The 24,446-nt window shown below is 40.0% G+C and overlaps 1 protein-coding gene across 5 annotated transcripts in view; it reads right to left on the bottom strand.

Annotated features, from left to right (window-relative positions):
• The window catches only part of NUDT14 (nudix hydrolase 14), an 81,050-nt gene extending 56,808 nt beyond the window's left edge, over window positions 1-24,242 (bottom strand). Inside the window, exon 1 of one of the 5 annotated variants that reach the window (XM_050952755.1) lies at window positions 23,766-24,242. In XM_050952755.1, the coding sequence (XP_050808712.1) occupies window positions 23,766-23,846 (81 nt within the window). In that variant the 5' untranslated portion in view covers window positions 23,847-24,242. Of the gene's footprint in view, window positions 1-4,506; window positions 4,602-14,203; window positions 14,223-23,386; window positions 23,494-23,765 lie in introns of those variants that run through there. The other 4 variants (XM_050952756.1, XM_050952757.1, XM_050952759.1 and 1 more) reach the window with 4 other exon arrangements.
• Between the last annotated feature and the right edge of the window lie 204 nt (window positions 24,243-24,446).

The raw sequence follows: 24,446 nt of genomic DNA on the forward strand, positions 1-24,446 counted from the left end.
GAGGGACTGAGGGACCCACCGTCGAATTGCCGCCGAAGACCCAGATGTGCAACCCCTTTCCGCTGGCCGCCCCAAGCACCTGCTTCCTTTGCTGGTGCCTGGAGCTGGCCCTGGTCTGGACATAGCACTCGTGAGGAACAAAAGTCTTTGCATAGTTTGAAATAAAAGAGATAACCCTTTGAAATCTATGCACTGAACATGTGGTTTTGAACAGTGTTTCTATAAGTTTACAAGGCACACTAAAATATAAATCTATTGCATATGCGTGGCACAGACAATTACATGTGCACTTGCTGAAGAACTTACAAGTTCTGCTGCTGAAAGGCTGCAGAGCAAAGGACTTCCAGCTATTGCCTTCAGCACCTCTCCCCCCCCCATACCTTTTTCTTGACAATAAACAAGAAATTAAACACAGCCTAGAATAATTTCAATTTCAGTTTGCAAGATCATGGGCTCCAAACAAATAATAATAAAAAAAAAAAACACACCAAAACCCAAGAATTTTCAAAAATTAAAATTGTTCGGTTAATGTAAAGTCAGTCCCATTACATGTTAAATGTCTGCCTTAACACTAACCTCAACTCTTATACTCGGTGGGCCCAATCATGCAAGTAGTTAAGCAAAACATTAATTTTATTCAGTTCAATAGGACAATGCACATGCATAAAGTTAAGCATGTGCTTAAATGTTTGCAAGATCAGGGCCTACAAAGGGCTGAGATAAAGGCTTTTATCAGACATTTGGTGCTTTGTGCTCGACCTTCATGAAGATTGCCTGTAACCCATTCGGGTGAGCAGAAATGATAACCAGGAACTTTAACATTAAAAGCAAACCTTTAACCCCTTCCTGCTATACAGAAAGAAGGCAGAGTACTGAATCCGTTCTGGGGTGGGTTTTTGTTTTTTTTTAAAGGTTCATAGATTCCCGGGCCAGAAGGGACCACAGAGATCATCTAGGTTGAACTCCTATATAACATAGGCTATAGAACTTTCCTAAAATAATTCCTAGATAATATGTTTTAGAAAAAAACATCCAAGCTGAATTTTGAAAATTGTTGGTGATGGAGAATCCTTGGCAAATTGTTCCAATGGTTAATTACTCTTACTGGTAAAAATTTACACCTTATTTCCAGTCTGAATCAGTCATTGGATTGTTATAGCTTTCTCTGCTAGACTGACAAACCTGTTATCAAATACTTGTTCCCAATGTAGGTGCTAATATACTGTAATCAAGTCACCCCTTAACTTTCTGTTCATTAAGCTAAATAGATTGAGCTCACTGAGTCTCACTATAAAGCAGGTTTTCTAATCCTTTAATCATTCTTGTGGATCTTTTCTAAACCTGCTCCAATTTATCAACATCCTTCTTGAACTGTGGACATTAGAACGAAACATAGTATTCCAGAAGTGGTCACTCCAGTGCCAAATATAGAGGTAAAATAACATCTCTACTCCTACTCAAGATTCCCATTTATGCATCCAAGGATCCCATTAACACTTCTGGCCACAGCGTTCCACTGGGAACTCATTTCAGTTGATTATCCACCATGACCCCCAAATCTTTTTCAGTCACTGCTTCCCAGGATAAAGCACCCCATTCTGTAATTATGGTCTACGTACTTTGTTCCTAGATGTATACATTTAGCCATATTAAAATGCATATTGTTTGCTTGTGTCTAGTTTACCAAACAATCCAGATTACTCTGGATTAGTAACCTGTTTTAGTCATTATTTACCATTCCCCCAAGTTTTGTGTCATCTCCAAACTTTATCAGATTTTGTTTTCTTTAGGTCATTGATAAAAAAAAGTTTAAAAGCATAGGGCAAAGAACTGATCCCTCCAGGACCCTACTAGAAATATAACCCATCAATGATTTCCCATTTAAAACTACATTTTGAGACCTGTAATTAGGTTGTTTTTAACTCATGTAATGTGTGCCATGTTAATTTTATTTGTTCTAGGGGTATTTTTAATCAAAATATTGTGTGGTATCAGGTCAAACACCTTTTTTAGGAATCTAAGTATATTACTTCAACACTATATTGCATCAACATTATTACCTTTATCAACCAAACTTCTAATCTCATTAAAAAAAAAATCAGGTTAGTTTGACAGGATCTATTTTCAGCTCATATTTTACCTACAATAATTTATACTCCTTTCATTTGGCTTTCAGTTTATGAAGGATCTTGCTTGGGCTTCATTACCTACTTGTACCTTCTCATTTAACCATGCTCAATACCTTTTTTTTCCTTGAGTTCTTGCAACTACATTATGCAGGCACTGGTCACAACTCCCTAAACTGAAAACTTCCGACTCAACCTTAACAGGAGCTTTAAATCTTTTTATTTTATAGACATCTTATGGAAATGGCAAACACAAAAACCAAGACAGACTACAAACTATGAGTATTTGAATTTTTCCTGGTGTCTTGATGAAATCAAATTGATATAGAGAGAACGAGTGTACAAAAATCACCCCCTCTGGCAATTTTCCCCCTGGATTTTCTCACTTTTCTTTGCAACCCTTTTGCAAGAAGTCTAACACACTCTGCAGCCTTTCTTCATCTACATTATTGCTCTTCATGTGCCAGTTGCTCAAAAATTATTTATATATCAGTAATGTTTGTCTATAGAGCATTATTTAGTCCTAACAAAAAATATGTGGAACAAGTTGAACTTGCCAGAATACAATAGACAGGAACTCACCCTTTCTAACTTATTCTTTAAGTTTCCATGATATTTACTATCCTTATTATTGACTAAAGCCATGAATCTCAACTAAGTCTGCTGTCAAGTACAGCTACTGAACAATCTCCCTCCCAGTTTTGTAAGCAAGCTAGCAGAGGGTTTATGCAAAATCACAGCAGGCAAAAAACCCAAGTGACTAAAATGAAGGCAAAACCAAAAGGGATGCAGCCTTCTTTCAGACTGAGAGCAACTCAGATCATTCTCCAGTTAAGTCCTTAAGGTGGTCTGTGTGGATGTGTAGTCTATATAGATTGGCACTAATTGTATTACCCTCCCTTAATATTTATTGAGTCTATTTTCTTGTGTAGGATCGATGTCAGACTGATAGTCCTATAATTACCCAGGTCATCCGCTTATCCTTTAATAATATTGGCACATTAGCTTTCTTTCAGTCTTCTGGAACTTCCCCAGTGTTCCAAGACTCATTGAAAATCAATATAAATGATCCTGTGAGCTCCTCAGCCACCTCTTTTTAAACTCTTGCATCCAAATTATTTGGACCTACTGACTTAAACAGCAGCTATTAAAGTTAGACATTTTTAACAGTCTCCTAAGATAATACTCTTTCCATTCTACTAGTATCATGATACTACATCATGATTTTTTTCAAATAGCAGAAATATTTATTGAACACCTCTGCCTTTTCTGTATTATTATTGATAATTCTTCCACTTCCATCTAGTAATGGACAAATATAATTGAGAGTATTCTTTTTATTCCTAATATAAACTCCTCCTTTTTTCTTAATTCTGCTGGCCACAGAGTTCTCCTTGTGTCCCTTTGCTTCCTTTATCAATTTTCTAGGATTCTTAGCTTCTAATTTATATCACTACTATAGCTACCTTCACTTCCTCTCTAAATCAGTTTTTTAATCAATTAAGTCTTCTTCCTCAATTTGTGGAACTGTGGCTGTTTTAGGCATCTAATAAAGCAATTCCCAATCATCATTCATATTTTTCTGATTAAATTCTCTCTCTCAGCTAACTTAACTCATAATTGTTTTCAGCTTTGTGAAAGTGGCCCTTTTAGAGCACCAAGTATATACATTATTACTCTGGATTTTATTGTTTATACATTATGAACGTGATCCAGTCCTGATTACTTTACCAAGGTTACTATTAATTTTTAGTTCTGTGATCAGTTCCTTTTTATCTGTCAAGATGAAGTCTTATATAGAATTCTCCTATGTTGGATACAACACTTTTTCAGTTAGGAAATTGTCATCTATAATAGTCAGAAATTTTTGAAGTTTACTGTACATATTCTACAGCCAGTGAGCACAGTAAAAATTAAGATTTAGGGTACAATTTTCAAAATCTCCTAAATCCCATTCACTTTCTTTCAGGGGTAGGTGACTTGAAAATTTTACCCACAAAGAAGAAAATCTCCTGGGTTTCTGAGGCTTATTTCATGTTCTTTGTAACAAGAACTTCTGTATCAATCTCTTCTGTTTCCACTGGCAGCATGTTCATTTTGGATGCAGAACTAGAGACAAAGGGTATCCTTGGAGAATCTCAGAATAGTGATACCCAATGACAGAGGAAATCATTTTATACCTGACATAATACATCTAAGCCTGCCATAGAATAAAATGTAGAGTGAGAGACAACAGCAACTATTCACACAGAAGTAAACAAAGTCAAAGAGACCACACTGAAACAGAAGCCAAATGGGATAATCTCTTCAGAGTGATGCACACAGTCAAACTCTCGCTCTGCACAAGTTACACCCTGGCAGCTTTATTCCATTTACTCACCTGAGGCTTCAGCGGTATAAGACAGAGAAGAAACTGTGGCTGCTGAAGGACAAGACCTCATCTCAGTCTGATCCAGAGCCCCTTTAATTCAGTGAGTCTTTTCATTGACTTCTAGAGGCTTTGCGGGAGGTTCTCGGTGGGTAGCTAAGAACAACCTGGCAAGCAGCAGACATGAGAATAGTTTGTAGAGTGAGAGAATGAACCTTAAAATGATCAGTCCCAAGTCTACTACCACACAAATTTAATCTCTCCTTTCATTCCAGTCTTTGCTGCCCAGTGTCAAGACCCTCATTCAAGAGAAGGGAAGAAACTGTCCTTTCATCATTACGCCCACTTACTGTGCCATACAAGTTTTACAGATCTGCAGGGCTGGATCACGAGGATGGAAGTAGGAAAACAGCACTGAGAACACAATAAAACCATGGCTTAAGCTGCCACTAACACTTTAGGAACATGTCAACAGCAACCATTTGCTAATATTTCTTATTCCTTTTATAGTCATTTTGCTACTGTGCCTTAAATATTGCCCATTTAGAAGTCTTTGTCAACAGCTTTTTCGAGCAGTCTTTCCAGAAATCCTAGATTTCTCCTAACTGGTCTCTCTCTATTCATCTTCCATTAGCCCAGTCCATCAACTTAACTTAAAATGAGTCAATCAGCCCCTAAAAATCCAGGGCTTGCATTTTCCTTTATCACCCTGTCAGTTTCTTGGAGGCAGCCCAGTGTGGAGCTGTTGCACCTCGACTATTCCAAAATGTTTTGCATCCTCATCTCTCTCTCTTCTCCTTCCTTTATAGCTGGGCTTGTTTGTGTATTGGTCCTGAGGGGATGGGAGTGGGTGCATGCCTGCATGATTGGCAATTCTGGCAGCTGGGCTGGGGGGTGCTCAGCCTGATTGCCTGTAAGTGGGGACTATCCTTTCCCTTCTGCTCAGTATGAGGCTTATAAACCCCATTACAAATCCACCCCTAAAGGCTGAGGCCCAGCCTTGACTGGCAAAGGCTACTTCTCTTGACAGAAAATCAGCATTGCGATGCAAACTTCCTGCCGGCTGTTGCAATCATATGCCTTCCGGATACAACAGGCACCATTTCATGATCCTCTGGTTTGTCTCTTCCAGTACATTCAGCCTGCACAAGGGGATATGATCTGTAACTAATGTGGATACATTCCCCAGGAGGTAGTGCCATAAGCTTTCTATTGCCCACTTGGTGGCCAAGCAATCCTTCTCTATCACCAAGTACATTCCATCATAAGGAAAGAGTTTCTGGCTGATGTCCACTATTGGGTGTTCTTCTCCATCTACCTCTTCGGAAAGGACCACCCCTAGCCGTACATCCAATGCATCTGTTTGCAATACAAATTCCTTCTCGAAGTTTGCATCTGGGTATCCATAAGACCTATTCTGAGGCGGTGCCCTTAGCTATGTTGGTTACTGGGACTACCATGATGACAAAATGCGATATGAACCAGTGATAGTAGCTAGCTAGACCTAGAATGGCCCGAACTTGCCTTTTAACGATGGGAGTTTTATATGCCTGTAAGGCATGAACAGTATCCCCAACAGATGGATTTTCTCTCCACTGACCATGTAACAGGTTTCCTGTTTTGCTATCATGCACTGGCTGGGTTAGCTGTCAACCTGGCTTCCCTCAGTGACTAGAGAATAGCAGCCATTTTGTCCAGATGGGAATCCTTTCTATAAATTACTATGTCCTCCCAGTATGCCACTGCATATTGATTATGCTGTTGGAGTAACTGGTCTATCAAACGTTGAAAAATAGCTGCTGCATTGTGTAACCTGAAGGGCAAGCAGTGTTCACCTTTCTGAAGTCTATACAGAAATGCAGTGAGTCATCTGGCTTTGGAACCAGCACAACTGTACTCATCAAGTCACTTTGGGATTCCTCTGTTCTCATGAGTTCTAACATGACCTTGAGTTCTCTCAACAGCTCTTGTCAATTTGTTAGGGACTGGTCAAAGCTCTTCCCATATTACTTCACTTGGTTCCATATTATTGTGATGGTGAGAAAAGGACATCTCCCCAGAATGGGCTGAGAATATCTTTGTAAAAGTGGCCACCAGTTGGAGTGTCTGTTCCTTTTGCTTCTGGTTTAAGTTCTCTTAAGGGGTATTGAGCTTTCTTTCAGGCAGTTGTTAATTTGGGGTTCCAGTTCTCGTTTCTCAGGACATGGCATGATGAAGAGACTTTCCCTGGCTTTAGCAAACTTACATGGTAAATTTGGGGAGGGCACACCCCTTGGCTGTCTGATTAAATAGTCCATTGTTCCGACCTTCTTTATCATCTCATAAGGGCCTTGGCGATCAGCTTTGATTCAGAGCTTGGAAAAAGCAGTAGAACTCTGTCACCTGGCTGGAAGGTGCATAGTTGTACCTCTTTATTATAATGTCACTGTCATTCCTGTACTTCTTTGAGGTTTTCTTTAGCGTAGGCCCCGATAGCCTCCAGTCTCTCACATAACTTTAAGACATATTGTACAAGGGTTTCAGCTCTTGGACCCTAGTTTTCCTATATACTGCACCAGGTTTAGTATGCCTCTTGGCTACCACCTATATAGCAGTTCAAAAGGTGAAAATCCTGCAGAAGCTTGGGGTACTTCCCTAATGGCAAAGAGTAGGGCCATGAGTAATTGATCCCACTGTCAAGTCCAGAGTAATAAATTTCCTAAGACTTCTCTTTAGCATCTGATTAAATCTTTCCACTAGGCCCGCTGTCTGAAGAGGATACTCGGATGTACATAGTATCTTAACTTTCAGTATACTACATATCTCTCTCGTATATGCTGGTGTCTGGAGGCACTTCTCTAGGAGGCCTATAAGGTTGATGCCTATTCATTCAAAGGAGGTTTCCACCAAGGGAAGAGGTACTAGTAGAGACCATGGGACTCCGTTGGGGGCCACTAATTAGCATTCAAAACATGATGCACAGAAATTCTTGACTTCTTTAAGGACCCCTGGCCAAAAGTATCGGGACAGGATCCTAGACTGTATCTTATCTTTCCCAAGGTGTCCCACATATGGGATTGTGTCAGCTTCTATATCTAGCACACAACAGTACACCTACGGCACTTGTAATTGGTTTGTTTCTCCTGCATCAGCTTGTCTGGTCTATGTGATATAACAAGTCCTACTTAAGGGCAAAACGAGGGTACTAGCATGCTTTCTTGGGGTCTGTCACTGCCACTTGCTCAAAGCCTGAGTTTCTTTGTTCCATGCAGAAATCCTAGAAGCCCATTAGCCTCTCTGGGTCCAGTTTGAGAGGGAGTGTCTTGTTTTGGTTCTTCCTCTGTAACTTCTGCATTGCCTGGATTGACTATAGTCTGTGGTCTCCATTATGCCTATGGAGGGGGTAGCCTCTCACCTTTCTCCACTCTTTCCTGTCTATCCACTTCTTTCTATGTAACTTTTTCCTTCTAGGCCAGTATTTAAATAGATGGGAGTCCTTAAAAGGGAATAAGAGCTCTAATGTTTCTGTTGGAGCACCTTCTTCAGGCTCCTGTGTTAAGGGAAACTTCTGTAAGAGTTCTTGAAAATATGGGCAGGCTCAGGCTAATAGATAATTTGGAAACACATATACCTACATATGACCTTGGCTCCTGTCAATAGTCAATTTTACTATCATGCTGGGATACCACAGAATATCTCCATGGATGCATTTAGGGGCAACTTCCTCCTTTGCCGGCTTCCCTACTGTTCCCCCCTGCTCCCCAACAAACAACTGGTCACACACCACATCTATGAGGGCCAGTGTTTCTGGGCCATTCACTTTCCCAGGGTTTTTGCCAGGCCCTATCCTCTCTGTCCACACCTGCCCTAAATTACATTCCATGGAGGGGCAGTTGCAAAACCTGTCCCTGCCATTGACAGGAGTAACACACGATCAAGTCTGTCCATTGTCTTCTAGTGGCCTTGTAATTGTCTTTCTAAGATTCACTGAACCCTTGTTCCTATGTTGACATGGGGTATGCGGTTAGTGTATTGTTTAAAGTTGTAGGCTTGCTGTCTCAAGGGAATCTTACTCATAGACCCTGAGAGGCACATCTGTCACCTATCAGGCCCAACGACCAGTCAGGTGTCCGTTTTCTTGGGGTTTACCCAAAATGGGACCCCCCCCTCCTCGGAACTCTGTTTCCTTCTCCCATATGTATGGAGCAGGTATTTCTGTAGCAGAGGGGCCCTGGATGGCTTGAGCAGTCATGTCGTTCCCCTATAAGGCAGGTTACGTCCACTAGGATTACCGGTCAGTGTCTACAAACAGTCTTAGCCCACCAGTGGAAGAATCTCTACAAACTACTCCATAACTGTGTGTTCTGCTATCTGGGGTCCCGTTAGAAACTCTAGTTTTAACCAATGCTGCTAGAAGTCCTTTAGACTTTGGGTTATTGCCTGTGGCCGTGCTTTCAGGGGTATCTCTTATAGTAGAAACGCTTACAGTAGGTTTCTTCATCTAGACCTAGGTGATGCACTATGGCAGCCTTTGCCTGTTCAAAGTCCTGACAGGCTGTTTCTTCAAGTCTCCAGTACGCTGCCCAGGCTTCAATAAGGAATGGAGGTTGCTGGATTGCCCACTATGCCAGGGGCCATTGACAGGCCATAGTCACCAAGAAAGACTCCAGGTCATCATCTATCGTCATCTATGGAAGCATCAGGGTCGGAGTAGTTCCCTGAAGTGCAGGGGACACATTCCCGGTGGCGGGATCCTGAGGAGTATCTGGTATCAAGTCTGCCATCAATTGCAACAACTGTTGCTGGTGCAATGCCATCTGTTCAAACAGTTGTTGCTGCCTCTGTTGTTGCTGTGCTTGTGAGTCAGGCAGCTATTGCAGGGGCTGATTCACCTCCCTAGCTCTTGGGTATATATCAGCAAAAAGTTAAGAGATTTTGTGTTGCGCTTTGTTTGGTTTTAGCTTTTCTTTCTGCAAGGACCATTAAAGTCAACACGACTTCTGGTACCACTTTGTCAACAGTTCTTTTGAGCAGTCTCTCCAGAAGTCCTAGCTTTCTCTTAACTGGTCTCCCTCTATTCATCTCCCATTAGCCTAGTCCATCAACTTAACTTAAAATGAGTCACTCAGCCCTTAAACTCCAGGGCTTGCAGTTTTCCTTTGTCAACCTATCAGTTTCTTGGAAGCAGCCTGGTGTGGGGCTGCTGCACCTCTACTATCCCAGGCTGTTTTGCATCTCCAGGTGAGGGTGCATGCCTACATGATTGGCAATTCTGGCAGCTGAGCTGGGGGGTGGTCAGCCTGATTGCCTGTAAGTAGGGAAAGACGCTCCTTTCTCTTCTGCCTATGCTCAGTATGGAGTTTGTAAACCCCATTACATCTTCCTCAGCTGTAGAGTAACCAGCAGGGAAAGAAATAACCCCTTCCATGTCCCTGTTCCGTAATCTATTGAAAATATGATAGAGCTGCATTCAGGAGTCATGAGACAGGTGAGCGAGGATACTAGTTTCAACAGCATTATTACATTTTCATTGCAGCCAATAAGCTCTGTCTTGATTTTATCACTTCACTAAATTACCTGCAGCAGAATGTTCGATTGGGAAAAGCATAGTGCCTGTCTGTTTAGTCATGGATTATTAAAAACAGGATTAGGAAGCAGTATCTGTGATGTTTGGATTTCTCTTAGGCCACACAGTTTTGTAAATCCACTTGTAAAACAGTCAGCATGTGATATGTAAATTTAACAAAGTGACTGTTTGCTAATTATTATTTTAGACCTCGAAGACACAAAATGTTTTTGGATGCACAAATCAAGTCAATTCAGGAGTGCAGCTCAATGAAATATGCCTTGCATCAAATACAGATCTGGTTTTGGTCAACAAAGAACAAGTATTAACAAGATTAGAAAAGGTTATCAAGCAATATACAAACTCCTGTAGGCCCTTAGTGAGTTCCAGTGAAGTTGGGAACAAAGCCAGTTGCTGCACCTAGGTGTCTCCATGGTGCAAGGAAGGCAGAGAAGAAGCCCTACTCTGCTTTAGAATCTCAAGGGAAGTTCAGCCAATCAATTCGACCCCATGTCTTTTTATAGTGAAGGCCTAGGAACCTCTAGCTAACACTGCAGCATTCTGTACATCTCCTCAACAACACAGGCTCCTTGCACACACATCAAACCTATCCGTTGCTCTCTCCACTTGCTTCCAAGGGACTAGAAAGTCAAGGTCTTGGTCCTTATTTTCCAGGCATTCAACAACCTAAGCCCAGCATAACAAAAGAGCCTACAGCTCCACAATGAAGAGCATGGTCAACAACTCTGTTCTCAGGCACAATGGACATTTTTACTGTAAGGGTAAAGCTCACCCATGAAGGAGACAAGAGATTTCTCTGGAGACCAAGAGGGACAAACTCACCCAGGAACTAAGGACCATCACTAACCTTTAGCTCTTCCTGCAAGGCATACTTCTTTGACCTGCCTACTCTAACATACACACAGCACCACGTACATTTGAAAAAAATTAAAAACAAAATCCACGCTGCATACACAGTTCTCCCCTGGAAGATATGAGACAGACAAACCACACCAGACAGATATCATCACATCCCTCAATGCAGTACTGGAAGACACTCACCTAGTGTAGAGATCTGGACTGTACAATAATTTATATAGAATAGAGGGGAAGATATCACATTGGCAAAATGGTCACTAGTTTTTAACCTCCCTCTTTTTCACTTTATCATCGTTTAATAAAAACAAAAGTGTTCTAGTTTTTCTTTCTTCTGATGAAACATTTCTCCTGATTAGGCTGTTGCCAGTCCTAAACTGCTGGGTCTGATAAGATGATCTTTAAATTTTCTCTCATTTAACAATGTTTACATTGAACCATTAATAGCTCTTTTATAATATTAATGCTGTGCATATCGGTACATTAAAAACTCTTTAAACAGTAAGATCAGTGATAAATATCCCGTAAGCAGTTATTCTGATCATTCTTTTGGACTATGATGATAGGTTTTCTGCTGCTCCAACTTGAGAGAATGTCAAGATTCTCATGGACCTGCCACTGATTCATCTAAGCACTCCAACTCAAACAAGTTACTGACCAAGCTTCAAGGTGTATTAAGTCTTTTTAAAAACAAACATGTCTTCAGACAAAACACACTAGCAGATGCTCCATTTAAAAAAAAAAAAAAAATCACATGCGAAGAACTGAAAAACTTTGATTGGTGGAATCATTAAGAGTTTCCTAAGGTAGTGCTGAAAGGCACTTTTCATTGAAAGCTGTCCACAATAGTCCACTTATTAAATTAATCGCAATATTTTACAAATATCATGATTGTTATAATGCCAAAAGCAGAGTCGTAAGTGCAGCTGCATACATAAAAAACAACTATGACAGACCCACCAGAAAACAAGACTTCTGCACACACTGCTGCTCTATGTTGCTGCTTCAAACTCAGTATGTTTTTAAGCCGTCAAACAATCACAGAGATGTATACTAAAATCAAAAGAAAATTGAACTATAGTCAGTTTTTTTTTATCAATTTGTTTGCAATCAGCTAAAAGTAGCTTTAATAGCAGAAGCATCTGTATATCTTATAAACTTCTAATAAAATAATTATTGTTAGCAACACCATTTAAGAAGTTGTACTATTTATTTTATTTTCTCCAAGTGTTGAATTAAAGCTTACTTTGTTCCTAAGTGTAGTTTCTGGTCACCCTCTAAGGACACTGATGATCCCAATGGCAATAATTCTGTTTGCTTTCTGAAAAAGTAATCCATTAGCTTTACTGTTTTGGAGTTTGTCTCAGAAAGGATTAAGTAAAATCAGGGTCCTATTGAAGTCAATTGCAAAAATTCCATTGACTTTAATGAGGTTAAGATTTCAAAAAAAAAAAAATACATATATACATATATATATACACACATATATACACACAGTAGAACCTCAGGTTTTGGACTTTAGTATATTACATCTGTTATACTATGTAGTGTTTTTAAACAATATGAAGCTCAGTAAAACATCTTATTTACTACTTTTCAAGTTAATTGCATTTATTACCTAATGATAAAATACCTACCAGGGATAAGTAAGTTTTAAAGGTTCAAGTTACAACTGGAGAAGATTTGTGAATTCAATAATTAGTTTCACATAGATTTTCAGAATACATTTACACATCTTTAGCGGGGAAGGATAGGAGAGAAGTGATGCTTAATGATTATCCAGTATTAGAATTAAGCATTAAGTGATATAATTTGTAATGTAGATAATTAAGATACTTAAGCTAAATATTACCAAACTCTCAGTAATCTAATTTTGAACAAGCTACCATCCTACTTCCTCCTCTAAATATGAGACTGTGACACTGAAGTCCTCAGAGACTTTTTACTATTACAACATATTAGGACTATCTATACTATTTCTATTTTTCTTTAACCACAGCATGTGCAAAAATCCACTCACTGCTATGGTTACTGACAAGAATTGTTTTCTTAATTAAGAATATGTGAATAAATGAAATAAATCACTTCACTTGCTGAAACTACAAAAAACTGAATTTAGACTGAAACTTTACATGAGACTTTTGCAATTGCAGTATGGAGAAGGACTAGTGAATAGCATAATGGAATAGGTGCTTTTTGTGCTTACCAATAAAGTATTTAGCAAATCATAGTTTTCATATTGTAGAAAGGTGCTTGTGTATTAAATTATGTTTGTTTATTAAATATATACAATGATCTTGACCAGCCTTACATCTATAGTATGCATCTTGCTTTGAAGCAGAAAGCTCAGACTTTTAAACTCTCAGTAGAAATGTTATTATCTATATGCACTGAACCCTTTTTTTCCTATTCAGAAGATATCAACTGTAGAGCCCTAAAACATATTGACATCCAGAGTACAATATTTTTTTAATGGGGGGGGGTTGAAAATGGAGAGAAGCAGGTTCTACAGAAAATACTTACAAGGTTATTTACTGTGTATGACATATAAAATACCCATATGTGTCTCTCACAGAGTACACACATACAGTATATAAAAATATTTTGTATTATACAGAGTCAGAGAAACAGCTAGATATTTAAAAGATACATAGATGTCAGAATTTGAAGGTTCAGATATCTTCAAAGGCATCCTTGAATATATGCAAGGGGATTTTTGAAAAGAATATTAATTTGAGATTTTATTTTGCATTTTAAGGTTTTTTTTTAATACATGTCCTTCATTCATGCAAATGTAAAAAACTCTAAAATATATAAAGGAATACAAAAAATATGAAAGAGGTACTTTTAACACAGAATCCTCAGCAGATGACAAGCCATTAAGCTTTCACCTTTGAGTAATTATGATGACTGTGATGTCTCTTTTGTATCTCCATTTTTTAATTAGAATCTTTAATGTGTTTAACAAGCAATTCTTCCATCAATCTTTGATGTGTTTTACTTGTAAAGCAATGACAGTTTGCCGTTCAGTCTCCTTAAAGTTCCAGAGAAACCATTTTCCACTCACTTGCTTTGAAAGCTATTAAAATAACTTGATGAAGAACAGCAGCAGGGGGCTAATGGAAGCCAAGGCTTAGTAACAATCTTTAGATTTCCCCCTAAGACTTTCTCACAGGCACTTCTCACAAAGATCCTTAAGACCTTTCATCCTCCTGCCCTCCCCCTATCAACAAAATCAGCACAGTTAACAGATGCAACTAGCTCTATGTTTTCATATTTTCTTATTACCTTTTAATTTAAAAAAGCTAAAAGTTCATCTGTTTTCTGTAACACAGACCAACTCTTCATCTTCCCATCTGAGAAAGCTGAAAATGAAGAAAGATTCAAGCAGCAGCTTCTGCTAACTTACCACCTATATTGAAGATATGAGTACAAAGCAACACATCTGCTACCTAACAGAGAAATATAAATGATGACTTGAACTTGAGTGATTTGCTTATGTATATTCTGATTGTTACTGAAGTTTTTTGGGAAAAGGACAAAAGGCTCCCTATAAATGCAACATAATATTTTAAATACATAGATTTATTCCAAAGAAGCAATACTGTCAAATGATTTCTAAGTAGCCTAAACAAATGTTGAACCTGAAGCAAACTAGGAGTTCTTCAGATTGTGACTTGTCCAAATGTAGTGATAGAGTTATGTTGGGCACTGAAACTAAACAGTACTAAAGCATACTTTATCTGTCTAAGTATGTTATGAACACAATACAACCATTGTATCTGAGCACCTTTAACATGTTACCACTCTAATATACCTGTTTGGAGTACAACTCTTCTTAGAATTTCCTGGAAGAGAAAGACTGTTCAAGCTACTGCTCCACTCAAGATACAGTATATAACATTTTGGCAACTCTCCCTGCAACAGGACCTTGGAGCACATGCATGCATCCCAATGTGCCTGTTACTGCCCTGGGGTCCTTTAAAACTGGGAGCTATAGTTGCAGGGCATATGACTAGGAGCAAGCATATGACCTATCGAATGCCAGATATAAGATTTCTTGTCTCTAGGACAGGGGCACAGACATGAGAGACTCAAGATCAGGAAAGTCCAGTCAGGGTTCCTCCCCTGTTAGTCACCCCTCCCTTGCTACTGTGAAGTGTGTGTCCTCTCCCCCCCACCAACTTGGCAGAAGCTGGAAGTCTGAGGTGGTTAGTACCCACTATTTCAAGTTTATTTGCATCTGTTTCAGAACACTTGTTTGAAAGTAAAGCCATCCCTGAGGAAAGGGTCCTGGATTGCACAGTTGTTCCCCAGTCGCTGAGTTGGCTCGCAGCTACACTCTCACATCATCTCAGTTACTACCCTGGCTTAATGAGCCTGCAGTGCCTTCTACAATCTGGGGAAATATTTCATTTAGTGGGACAACTGCCTAGAAGTCTGGAAACAAGCTTTACTGATACCCTCTGTGGGTACCAAAGGCTTGCGTATATTTCACACATTTCTTCTTGATAAACTAATATATTCAGTTTCAAATTTCAAGAACTTTTTCAGGCCTCAAACGAAAGTGGCAGAAATACACAAATCAGCATCCATGTTTCTTAGAAGCTACACAAAGAACATATTTGCCAGTCCATTGGCTTTGCCTAACTGGCTATATCATGAACAGAGGAAATGGATCCAGCAAGAAGTAGCCACAAAAACAACAGTTTTGTGGCACAAAAAGCCTAAGAAGTGCCACACAGTTATTCTGAGAAATAATTGTAGATATCTGCAACATGCCCCACCACTATGTTATGTAGATATCGTGCACTGCAAACAAATTAAAAAGCATCAAAACACCATCTAAAATAACCATGACTTCCATCTCTTCATCATTTTAGGCTGTTAAAATAAGTACCTGTGATATTATTATTGGTTTAGCAGTAAGTGTTCTGTAGTTTGTTAAAAGTATCACTGAAGAACAAACACTTAATGAAGTCAAAATCAAAAGCTGTATTCTCTCCTTTTCTGCATTATTTTTCAAACAAACTGGAATGTTTTGTTTTTTACGGAAGGGTGAATCTTTCCCACATTTATATTTAACACTTTCGGAGAAAGAATAGCCCTCACCTTTAGGAGTTTGCCCTCATTTCCCTATAATGTATTCATCACCACTCAGCACATCTGTCCTAGCAAATCCTATTTCCTGTTCTATTCATGAGGCTCAGCAACCTGGAGCTTTAATGATTGCTGCCACACTTTTCCCATGGCCTTCTCACCTCTCAGTCCCCCCTCCACCCCCCAAGTACCCAGCTCCCATTGTTTATCATCTGTTCTCCCCTGCTGCAAACTGCTGTCAGATGTTCACTTATCCCTAATCTTACTCACTGCCTTTGATATTCTTTCTAATCCAACAACCTGTCAACTGGGGGCATCAGCCCATGTCCAGACCAGCTGCTCTGTCACAGGCCTTAAGGTTCCCTCTCAGCTTCATATGCAACATTTGAAGGATTTTGACGGAGCATGCACAATGTGAAACAGATAATTAATGTTGTTTTGATCAGCCATCATGGCTTTCGTGTGACACTAGTTCACCACTAATGAAAAGTAAGCTTTAGTTTGTTTTAAGTTCAGTATTACTATATTAACAAGACCTTGGTCTATGTTTAAGGGACAACATGTTGAAAGCTAAGTTCTTGGAGATCAGGGAATGCTGCTTGATTTAGCTATAAATTATGCAGAAAGATTAATTCACACAAACATTTAAGTCAGATAGTTATTTTACATATTCTGTGGAATAAAAAATATAATGTCCCTGTTTGTGCTAAATCATCATTTTCTATATAGCGTTTTCAAAGCAAATAATTTAAAAACATATGAGTTGTGGCTGCAAAGTGTAAAAATGTGTATTCAATATAACTAGCCATTTATATGTAATTTCGTATCATTAAAACTGTTTTCAAGGTATAATCACAATGTGCTATACTCATCTAATATAAAGCACTAAAATCTGTTTTTCTGTCTTTACCTTTTACAAGATATTCCCACTTAGAGAAGATTTTATAATTTCCAGAACATTCAAATCCACTGTAAAGGTTTGTACGCTACTGCTCATCATCTGTATTAAAACGTACACCATATGTATACCGCTACATGCTACGCTGCTTCAGATGACAGAATTTTTTGTACTGGGAAATAAGTAGCCATTTTTACTTATTTTTAATCTCAATTAAAAAATTACAGACATATATGGGTACATTTCTCCGAGCTAGCTCAATTTATATTAAAAAATCATGAGTTTAAACAAAAAACACATTAGAGATTGTACAAAAAATGTGATGAGACTACTACTAGGAGTATACAAAACACCAGTCATTTTTTTTTACATAGAAATTGTAATAAAAATCTACACCAGATGTTGTAAAGCGGCTCGTTTTCTCTGGATCTGATTATTTCCATCCTGGGGCCTGTGTACTTGGGGACACACAGGAAAATTAATTCAGATTAACTAAAGGTATAAATTTAAAGTGGATTAGTTAAACCTCATTAAACTCCTGTGCTCACTCTCTTTTAGCATTCCAGTGGCCTTAATTTGGTTTAATTTGCAGTATGTCTACAGTACAGCCACTATAGTAGAACAGCTATAGCGCTGCAGGTGTGCCAACATATTTTAGATGTGTGTAGATGCTGTAGTGTAGCATAGTGTAGACCCTTCCTATGTTGACAGAAGGAATTTTTCCTTTCCATGTAGGCAGTCCACCTCTCTGAGACGTGATAGCTAGGTTGACAAAAGACTTATTCTGTTGATTTAGCTGTGCCTACACCAGGGCTTAGGTCTACCAAACTATGGTGCTAAGGACACATTATTTTTCACAGCCCTGAGCAACATAGCTATGTCGGTCTAATTTTTAAGACTAGACCCAGCCTTATTTTGGAAGTGAATTAAGATAAACCCAATTAACACCACTTTAATTTTGAATGAGAGTGTTACACAGGAGTTTAATGCAGTTTAACAAACCTATTTTGAATTCACACATTTAGTTAATTTGGATAAATGTTTCTGCACATACCCATTTAGACAAGCCCTTAGCAATCATTATTCTGAAGAGGAATAACCCCAGCCTAACCATAGCATACGGGTGAAATACATTTACTAGCACTCAACTGTGCAGTTATTTCACAGTTATTCTAAACTTTGGAGTCTGATTTGCGTAAGTGCATGGCTGTTTTTCAATAACCAATATGCCAGTTCCTGTGCTCTGGCTACTAATGGCCTTTGGACATTAAATCAGAATGCCATTGTTTGCTTAATTAATTTATTTCTAAAATGTAGACATACTTGTAAAAATTATATGCAGAGAATGTATATTGCAGGCTTGGACCTGCATTACTGTAATTACTGGCACCTTTGCTACTGGCTTCAGTGAACGCAAAGTGAATTCCTGCTCTCTGATCAGCTGTTGCCCTCATAACTCCACACCCATATGTCCACAACAAACAATTCTACCTCAGTTTCTCATTGCCTTCCTAGCCTATTATTCCTGACAATCTCTCAACTCTCACGTCCCCTAAAGATCCTGGTTCCCGAGGAAGCCTAAGTTATCTCACTACACTCGTACAAGTACATTTATTTTTAATATTTTTATCATCTTTATAATTTGAGATTGCTGCTCTCTGTTTGTAGCTAAGTAACATGAAAAATGATTGTACTCCACTGTATGCAGATTGCAATCTCTTACATTACAGGTTGTCTCTTCTTACTGTTCTGTAAAATGCCTACCATTCTCTTGGGTTTATACAACTAAACAGACACAATAGATGAAGTTCAGTTAATTTGTTTCATTCGGTTGCATACATGAAATCATTAGGCGCAAGATTCCCAATTTAAGATGATATTTACTGTTAAGAGTTTGTTAAAATTAATATAAAGACTATGCTTAACCTAAAATGCTGGAAATTTCTGTCACTGCTAACCAATCTCACATTACCAACCATTACCTTCTAACTGTCTCTAAGCTATTTCACACTAGGAACAGGTGCAAGGCTGGCGGCCAAAGTGTGTTGAATGAAAATAAACCTTCATTACAGCACACACAAAAATACCTTGATGTTTCCCTTCTACTACTTCTCTGACTTTCCAAGTTTTCTTCATATTTTCCCTTCAGCAACTCCCAACTACATCCCATGCTAAAATTATTTTGAAATTTGAATAGCATTACATCAGAAGTCTTTGGCAGTGCCATGAATAGATCCAGGTCCCCTCACTTCTAGCCCCAATCCTGTGCCTTAACTTAAAGACCACTGTTCACCTAAAATGCAGTGTATTCTCATGCTGCTGTGAAAACTATAACTTCAAGGTTCCTTATGTTTATGCTGTCTTATTATTATTTTGCATGTAATAATATTATCATGAGTACTAGAAAAGGTGAAGGAATTCAGAAAAATTCTACAAAAGAAATAACACCATCATCCTTAACATGATCGCTTTGACAATTGACAAATGAACACTTCCTAATAGTGGAGTCTTGGAAGATTTAACAGACCAGTGCTACTAGTTTGAACAGATTACCTAAAATTCTGTTTATTATTTTCACAGCAACATTTTAAGTGTCAAATTAGAAAAGAATGTTCTATTTTTACCAAAAAGCAGAATGAAGCTTCAGAAAACATTTTAGGCAGCTGGGAACACTCATGCTACTATATAAAAAATATTTCTAAATGTGGAATTAGTTGGTACAGTATAATAATAACAACATCTACTTAGTGCTTTTCATCTTCAAAGTTCTCAGGCCATTAATGAGGCCCCAATCTTGCTTCCCCTGCATGGAGCTCCTTGCAGAACTGGGTCTTAATCTCATATCCCAGTGAGATAGGTAAATCTTAAATCCTATTTTAAAGTGTGGAAACACGGAGACTAAGGGGCTTGCTCAAGGCCACGGAGAAAGTCAGAGTCAGATCTCTTCAAAATCAGGAATCCTCGTTCACAGTCCACTGTTAAATTACCCCCAACTCTCTTATTACATGGGGCATTTTCTGTTCACTACTCAATACACCATGGATTCAGATCCACAACATTGTCTTAAAAAACAGAATTTTAACAACTTTAAATGTTTTTATTCCCTTAAAAGTAAAAGAAAAGGCCACACATTAAGAAGATTTTTCCCATTTTCATTTCATTTTTATGTATCATATGTTTAACTCAGGAGTGAATAACTGGAAACATTAGTTAATCAATATAGAACCAAATGACAAAGCGAAACACTAAACCATCCGAAGCTCTGAAAACAGAGTAAAGCTCACATAAGAATAATAAAAGTTTCTTGTTACAATTGGTCCCCTTATGTGAGTAAACTTCACTAGATCCTAACCGGCAACTTAGAACAATTTTTCTGGTTTGTCATAGGAACATAAGAGCTGCCATACTGGGTCAGACCATAGTCCATCTTTCCTAATATCCTGTCTCTGACAGTGGCCCGCACCAGAACTTCAGGGGGAGCGTATAGAACAGGGCAATTATGGAGTGATTCACCTGTCTTCCATTCCCAACTTCTAGTAGTATGAGATTTAGGGTCACCCTGAGCATGAGGTTACATCCCAGATAGGGTGACCAGACAGCAAATGTGAAAAATCAGGACAAGGAGTGGATGTGGGGGGGGGGGGGGGGGTAACAGGAGCCTATATAAGAAAAAGACCCAAAAATTAGGACTGTCCCTATAAAATCAGGACATCTAGTCACCCTAGTGCCAGACCATCTTGGCTAACAGCCACTGATAGACCTATCCTCCATGAAGTTTTGAGCTTATCTAGTTCTTTTTTTAATGCAGTTATACTCTTTGCCATCATAACATCTCATGGCAATGAGTTTGAATGTCAAGCACAGGCTTGTCCATATATACTCGAGAATTTAAAATTGCAGTTTATATTAGTCTAGCCTGTGCACTTCCAAAAGTTCCTTGACAGATCATATACTAAAAATTAAATGGTAGGAAGCAGTGATGACAGCTGTCTTGTCAAAACAGGCTTCTAAAACAAAGCCCGAGTCAGGGAGTTAGTGTATGAACTAGGATTAGAAGTCAAGAGATTCTGGCTCTCAGTCATGTGCTTAGCACACTAGACCACATCTCTCTCTGCAAAGAAATCAAATCATAAGAAATATGTACTGAATAAATGTACTATACTGAAGGGAATATAGTCCCCAAGGGAAACTCAATTTCTGAAACACATCAGGGCAACTTTCTGCATCAGATATTTTTGGCCTTGATTACACTATGAAAACAAGCAAGTTCAACAATGGCTTTTGAGCATGGCTGTGGCCCTACTGATTTAAAACTAAATGCGGTCCAGCCTTCATGGACAAGGCTATACCTGCAGGCTAAACTGTAATTTAAGTCATCTAGACCTCAAATTAAGTTTAACCACTGTTGTCTGACTTGATTGTTTTAGTTGTGGAGATATGACCAGAAAGAGTCATGAATTTACAATTGAATCTCCAGCCAAATACTGTAATCTTTAGATGGACCAATTAAAGATCACTAGTGATGTTCTGGAGGTACCTAGAGTTCATCAATATTTAAAGGTAATCCGTGATCAGAAACTTTAGTTATTTACAAGAATTTTGTTAATTTTCTATTTGTACAGGAAGACACTAATTGTGATATGCAGTTTCCAACTTCAAAATGTTCCCTCCTCCTCTGTCCCTTTCTATTTGATCACGTCCTGCTTTTCCTTTTCCGACACTCCAACTCCTAATCTTAAATATATCTCCTCTACACATATGCCTGCTCCTCATTCCTTAACGAGTGTCTCTAAGAGCAAGTCTTCACTACAAAATTAAGTCGACTTAAGTTATGTCAACGCGCAGCCACCACAATAAGCCCCTTCCACTGACTTAAATGTGTGGGGCACTGACAGCTGGAGCTCTGCCTGCCCTGGGGCCCACACAGACACTGTGTCACCCTAACTACATCAACCTAAATGCTATGCCTCTCACAGAGTTATTAGGAGTTATTAGGTCAGTGTAGTGGGCAACTTACATCAGTGGAAACAACATAGTAGTATAGAGACTTACAGAGTTATGCCAACATAAGCTGCCTTACATTTGACGTACCTCCGTAATGTAGGCCAGGCCTAAAAACAAACAAAAGAAAGGATAAAAGGGTGAAGTAGAATGAAGAGAAGTAGCTTGGCATTGCTAACTTCTGAAGGGACTGAGTTCTGCTGTATTTGCTACAGCCATGGAATTGCAATAAACTAATGGACTAGGTTAATACTGAGACTGGAGTGACCACCACAGTACATTTAATTAGAGAAAAAACTGTGTTTGTAAACCTATTTACAGAACAGATTCTGCAGGGAAAAACACAGTATGTATGTTACAGTAGCAGATACTAATCTCATTTTATCAGATGTACTCTTTGTATTGCTGAGGGCTCTAATTCTCAGGAATCATTTGAAAGGTGGTTCATGTTTATATTGACATAATAAGGAAAAGGATTTCCTATTACACTTCCATTGCTTCCCACATACAGGTGCTGTAAAGTTGGCCATAGATGGCAGTTTCATAACTTTTGATGATCTAGACAATCATCCAACTTTACTCCAATTCCTGCAACAAAATGACTTTTTTACACGACATTACCCAAGAGTGAGGTCCAAATTGATTAGTATTTAGTGAGACCTGCAAAGAAAATCAAGTTGCTGCAGACAGCAGTGTTTCAGCCCTAATCAGTATCAACCCAATGCCCAAGCACCGGTAATAGGGGGCACTATAATTCAGTCTTTCAGATGAGAAATAAAACCAAGGTTCTGAGTCTGACCACTGCACACATGACCACTTGCAGTCCTTTACAAAACCCAATGATACTTTTTGCAAGGGCAGGTGTATTTTGGCCTATTTCCAGTTTACAATGAAAGTATCAACTTTAATTTCAATCAGATATGGTATCTGCCTTCACTTCCAGTCCTAAACTATGATGTTTAACAGCACACAGCAACCTACAACAGTTGCATTATACCCCAAAGGTGACCGTATTTCAGTGGTGGGTGGATCAAGTGGTTCCTGTTTACACAGCAAATGTAAAGTGCTTGGGGATGAAAGATGCTGTATATAAAAGAGTAGATTCATATAAAAGACCATAATTAACATGCATTATAAGACTACTACTGCACTCTTCAGGACAATATTACTGCTGCCACATAAATACCACAAGCCATCACAATCCTGATAAACCTGCCTGAGAAGAAATTGTGATCATAGAAACAGAATATCAGGGTTGGAAGGGACCTCAGGAGATCATCCAGTCCAACCCCCTGCTCAAAGCAGGACCAATCCCCAGACAGATTTTACCCCAGTTCCCTAAATGGCCCCCTCAAGGATTGAACTCACAACCCTGGGTTTAGCAGGCCAATGCTCAAACCACTGAGCTATCCCTCCCCCCTAAATGGGGGACACTCGTGCCTTGTTCAGCTATTAGGAACAACTAACGTCACCTCTGCCAATGCTTTGTCGAGGTCATTCAGGTGTCAGTTATTGCCAACCTTCCCCACCTCCTCCTGACTGGACACAGCTGGGAGAACAACGAAAACCAGCGACAGAGCCCAGTGCCCGCAGGGGCCTGAGCTGAGCGGGACCCTAGGGGCAGGGGAAGGTTTGGCAGACACCCAGTGCGAACGGGGCGCTGGTGAAGACTTGGAGCCAGGGGGCTGGCAGGACAAGGGGGCAGGTCCGCGGGAGGACGCACCGTTCCGCCACGGGCCAGGCCGCACTTCCTGGCAGGGCAGCGCTCCGGCGCGCTCCTAGGCCCAGCTGTATCCCCGGGCTCCCGCACACAACCGCCGCCGCCCGCTCGCCGCAGGAGCCGGGACTCACCTGCCGGTAGCGGAGCCGGTAGGGCCGCAGGTACTGAGAGGAAGCGCAGGGCGCCAGCGCCAGCTCCTCTATGGCCTCCATCTGCGGCAGGAGCGGCCCGGCCTTGCCTCCCCTCGCCGCGGGAACCGGGGCGTGACCCCGGCCGGCAGAGTAGCGCGGCAGCTCCGCCAGAGGCAGGGAGTCAGCGCGGCATCGCGCGCAGCCCGCGCGCCAACCGTTCTCGGCCAAGGAGAGAGGAACCCCCCCCCCAACCGTGCAGCTAGCGGGGAAGGGAGGGACATCACCCACCCCCAGCTGTCCTCAGCTGAGCGGGAACTGGACTCCCCCTCCCCCACAAAGCCGTCCAGCTAAGCGGGAAGGGGAGTTTTCTCTCACATTTCCCCACAGCCAGAGGGAATCGAAACCCCTCTCCCTGCCCCGGGTGCACCCAAGCACCTGTCTACATGTGGCGGTGAAATCCTTGGCCAGTGAGGTTAGGTCAATGGCAAAAATCCCAACCGCTTCAGGGGAGCCTGGATTTCAGCTGCTGTGTTTTCCAGGCCCCCTTCCTTCACTGGCTAGGGGCACGTCTGCATTATGGACACAAGCTGCTGCAGCCTAGACCAGTGGGCCTCAAACTTTTTTTCCCACTGACTACTTGAAAATTGCTCAGGGTCTCGGCAGATCACTTAATGATCTTTC

This window comes from Gopherus flavomarginatus, chromosome 5, assembly GCF_025201925.1.
Source record: "Gopherus flavomarginatus isolate rGopFla2 chromosome 5, rGopFla2.mat.asm, whole genome shotgun sequence".
In the NCBI taxonomy this organism is placed as follows: domain Eukaryota; kingdom Metazoa; phylum Chordata; order Testudines; family Testudinidae; genus Gopherus; species Gopherus flavomarginatus.